The 4,550-nt window shown below is 58.1% G+C and overlaps 1 protein-coding gene across 1 annotated transcript in view; it reads right to left on the bottom strand.

Moving 5' to 3' along the window:
- Positions 1-980: 980 nt before the first annotated feature.
- The window catches only part of CNTFR (ciliary neurotrophic factor receptor), a 37,439-nt gene continuing 33,869 nt past the window's right edge, over positions 981-4,550 (bottom strand). Inside the window, exons 8-10 of the mRNA XM_006916039.1 lie at positions 2,293-2,473; positions 1,713-1,881; positions 981-1,625 (exon numbers count right to left, since the gene is read on the bottom strand). Of these exons, the coding sequence (XP_006916101.1) occupies position 1,625; positions 1,713-1,881; positions 2,293-2,473 (351 nt within the window). The 3' untranslated portion in view covers positions 981-1,624. The remainder of the gene's footprint in view (positions 1,626-1,712; positions 1,882-2,292; positions 2,474-4,550) is intronic.

The following is a 4,550-nucleotide window of genomic DNA, read 5'->3' as shown; positions in this document are numbered from 1 at the left end:
CCAGCGCCTACTGTGGGGAGTGTGTGCCCACAGTAGTGTGTTCATGGCTTTGACTCCACTTCTCTCTTCTTGTTCCAGCCACCCAGAGCAAGACCACACCTGGCTCCCCAGGTCGAGGCTCTAGTCTAACCCTTGTCCCCACCTCCCGGCCAGAGGTGCCTACAAACTGGAGCCCAGCCCCAGACATCCTCATCTAAGAGGACTTCCACATGTGAGGGCTGGGCCTGAGCAGGCCTAGGGCAGCCAGCGGCCCCTCCTCTGAGGAGAAATCAAAGGGATCCTGGAGTCCCAGTTTGGGGACTGGGAGGGTATGGGCAGGGAGTAGAGCTGGACCAAAGACAGGGCACCCTGTAAAACCAAAGCCCATTCGCTCTCCCTTGTGCACGCACACTGGGTCCTAACTGTAATCTAACCCTGGGGTAAACCTTATACTCCACATTTCTAGTCTCGAAGTGGAGACCTGATTCCCTAGTCCTTCAGGCAGCCTCCTGCCAGCCCAGGCCCAGGTGCTCCAAGCCCCGCGATCTGGCTGAGCCCCAGCCTAGATGTGCTAAAACCTCTGGAGCGCATCTCCCCCAAGGATGAAGCCTGGTCTCCTCACTTTCTTGCATCTCTGCCCCTGGGAGTAAAGTCCAGGCCCGGGTATTCATGGAGGGCCGCTCCACAGATGGCCCTTGACAGGCCTCTGCCCTGCCAGGATCCAGCAGTCTCCAGGACTGACTGGATACCCCCTCATGTGGGACCTGCCTCATTGGGACCCTTCATTTTCTACAACTCTGCCCCTGACCTCCAGGGAACCCTACCCCCAAAGCAGAAAAAAGCCCCATCCCCAGATATATCCGCCTGAGAGGTGAACTGCCTTTCCACATCTGTATGGAGAGAATTGTGTCTCTCTAACTATAATTTCTTCCTCCCCTAGGCGTGGAAGGGGAGGGATCCTTGGAAGAGGCATACCCTCCCAAAGTGGGTCATTCCAAGGACTCATGAAATGGTGACGTTTAATGAGAACCCCCCCACCCCCCCACCCCTGTATATACATCTATAAAAAATTCAAATACAGCAAGTTACCATTGAGTCAGACTAGAAGGGACTGACAGGGCATTAAATACTGTAGGATAGGAGCAGGGAAAGGGGAGGGTCATACAAAACAGGAGCAGAGGTGGGGGACTGAGAAGTGTGGGTGCTGGGGGGAGGGGGATGGCTGGGCCCCCCCAGTATCAGGAGCTTATAATCTGATGGTGGCAATAGAGACCCTGGGACAGACAGGAGGCTAGGGCAGGAGGAGAAACAGTGGATGTGAGGGGCTCCCCTCAGGTCCCCCAAGGGCTCCTGGGAGTCGCTGGCATTGGAGGGTCCAGCCCAAGGGGGCAAGGTGTGGAGGGGGGTCTTTGGTGGGTGAGTTAGCTGCATGGTCCTCCTCCCAAGGGAGGGAAGAGGGCCAGTATGGTGTGGTGGGGCTGGGGGGCGGCAGGCCCGGGCCCGCCGGGGTCTCTATAAATTGTGTCTGAAGAGAATGCAGAAGGTCCTCCTGCCCATGTGCAAAATAGAAACCCGGGTCTGTGGGCTCAGCTCCGGCCTCCTGCTCCTCTGCAGGTGCGCTGGCATGTCCTCACGGGATGCCGGCTCTGGGGAGACAGAGCAGGGGGCTGTGAGGGATGACAGTGGGATGGGGGGGTCCCCTCAGACTCCACTCCACTGCCAGCCTCTCTTACCAGATCAGGAGACTGCTGGCAGTGGCGGCAGCGGCAGCCAGGGCCAGGGTGACGGGGACACTGATCCAGAAGGGTGCTGAGGGTCCCCCGCCGCTGCCCAGCTCCCCGGGGTCACAGCTCTTCGTGGTGGGCAGGGGTACCAGTGAGCTGGTGGTGCTGGTCGTGGTCTCTGGGGAACATGGGGAAACTCAGGCCAGGGCCAGGGCTGGAGTCCCACCCAGGTCTGGGGGTTCATGAGAAGTACCATTCCTGATTCTTGCATCAGACGAGTGCTGCCCCTCCCCCCATCAGACAGCCCCTGCCTCCCCTCGAACATGTCCTGCCTCCCCCATCAGGCGGATCCCGCTTCTCCAAGGCTCACAGATGACCCCTCCACCCAATGGCCTCTACCAAGAATGTCCAAACAGAAAGGATGAGGAACAGCAGGGACTGGATAGATGAACAGGAGTGTGACAGCCACACGGAGTGTGGAGACCCCTGGGGCAGAGGCTCCAAGTCCGAGGAGGAGTCGGAGGAAGCAAGATAAAACCAGGCAACTGTGCAGGCCCACTGGGAGCACGGGGGGTGGAGGCGGGCTCACCCGGGGCCTGGGCCTCAGTGGTGAGGTGTCGAGGTTCCTCAGTCCAGGGCGTGGCATGGGCGGCCACGCTCCAGTCGCTCCACGTCCCGATCTCATTGTCCTTGGCCGCCACCTGGATGATATACTCCTTCCCAGCGTAGGCATCTGTGATGGTGTGCGTTGTACCATCGGACAGCTCCACCTGCAGCCAGACCACGGGGGTGGGGGTGACCCCTGGGGGTCAGGAGAGTGAGGCACCCCCAGAAGAAGTGAGGACACTTCTGGGGAAAGAAAAGTGAAGATACCCCTGGAGGGAATGAAGACTTCCTCGGGGGGAGAGGGGACAGTGAGAATATTCTTGTCGGAGAGTAAAGACATCTCAGGGAGGAGACCCCTGGGAGAGGGAAGACGGTCCTAAAGAAGAGTAAGAAAATCTTTAGGGAGACTGGAAGCACCCCCAGGGGATGATAAGGAGGACTTTGCTCAGCTGGACTCTGCTGTCATCCCAGTCCTCTCACGACCCTCAGCCTGAGACCTTGAGCTCAGTCCCAGCGTAGAAGTGACAAAAGAGTAACGGGTGGGAGAGGGCATCGTGCAAGAAGCAGTTCAGAGGGAAGATCTCAAACGCAGACATGGAGCTAGGCTGCCGGAGTCCTTTCCCTCCTAGCTAGGTGACCAAGTTAATTTCCACAAGTCTTGCGGTCCACATCTGTAAAATGGTGTTAACAATCCATCTCACAGGGTTGTAACGAGGACTCGGGCACATGGTAAGCACCAAACAGATTTTTAGCCAGCTCTGTCATTATGGGTTCCAGCTCGGAGTCTGGGTCCCCAGGTGGCCAGTGCACCCACCGGCCTGGCCCCAGCTAGGCCTCCCCCTCAGGAAGGCCTCAGGGTGGCTATCGCCCTGCCTGACGCAGAGAGGGGTGGGGGTCAGCTCCCAGGGTGGCAGGACAACAGAACAGCTGGTCCATTTCCTCCTGGAGGCATCTCCACCCCACCCCCGCCACAGCCGGCCTTATCCTGCTGGTCTCCCCCTACACTCCAGGCTGGCCTGCCTGTCCGGCGCCCCTCCCAGGCCTAGGCTGGGCTCTGGTTCATCTCAGCGGCACCCGCCGCCTCATTAAGCCTCCTCGTAAACAGGGGCAGCCAGCAGGGGCGGAGGAGGGGGCTGCTCTGGGCCATGTCTGGCCTCAGGGCTTCTCTGGTCCCTGTTCCAATAACGCCCCGCCCCCGCCTCGCCCCCAACCAAACTGGGGTCTGGGGTACCTGACCCGACAGGCTGTGAGTACATGCATGCGTGTGTATGTGTATTTGTATGTGTGTCGCTGCATCCAAGTGGAATGGGAAGCCCCTTCAATTCCCCTGTGGCAGGAGGCACTGGTAAAGGTCGTCAAGGTGAGAGCCATTTTGGGTCCAGATCTGGGTTCAGTAAGTCCTCCTCCCAGCCCTGGAAGGTAGATGGGCCTCACAGACCCTCCTCTCTGGGAGTTGGGCTCCAGTTCTACCTCTGTCCCCTCAGTTCTCTTTTGCTCTGCAAAGACCCCCTCTGGCTGAGCAGCCCCCAGGTCCTTTAGCTCTTTCTCCCTCTTGCTAGGATTCGGCCCCCAAGCACCTACTTAGATTCTCTCCCCTAGGCCTTTGCATCTGTCTTTCCCCAAAAGAAGAACCATGGGAAACAGATCAAACTATCACCTCCTTGGTGGGCACCATACCTCTAGGAAGATGTCTCAGAAGTCCAATCCCCTCCTGGCAGTCATATCTCCTAGGCCTGGGTCCTTCTTGCTAGGTTGTCACCGAGCCCTTTATCCGCCCCCTTAAGAGAATGACTTCTCAACTGGCAGGAATTCCCCAGTTGCTGGTATCCACCTCACCCCGGTTTCCTGGCCTCCCTGCTGGCATCCCCATCCAGTATCCTGGCCTCCCCGCTGAGTTAGGGCCAGAGCAGAAGACATGGGGAACCCGAACTGGTCTGTATCTCTCATTTCCTCCTGAAAATCCAAATGATGTTTTTCTCTGCTCTCCCCTCCGCACCCCCTCCTGTACACCTGCCTCTCTCCAAGATCAAGGATCAGGAGAATAGATTCTATTCAGAGCAAAACTCAAGTTCAAAAGAGACATAAATCTAGCCAACCGCAATGCCAGTGAGACATGGGACATGGCTAGCACGTGTCACAGTCCACGCATGTTCTTGCTATAAAGCCCGCATATTGTGCTCGGCCCACTTCAGTGTGGGGGTCAGCTCTTCCCATGAGTGCATGGTCTTGGCATGTGAGTCA

The sequence above is a fragment of the Pteropus alecto genome, unplaced genomic scaffold (genome assembly GCF_000325575.1).
Source record: "Pteropus alecto unplaced genomic scaffold, ASM32557v1 scaffold206, whole genome shotgun sequence".
In the NCBI taxonomy this organism is placed as follows: Eukaryota; Metazoa; Chordata; class Mammalia; order Chiroptera; family Pteropodidae; genus Pteropus; species Pteropus alecto.
This window is presented reverse-complemented; position numbering and strand designations above follow the sequence as displayed.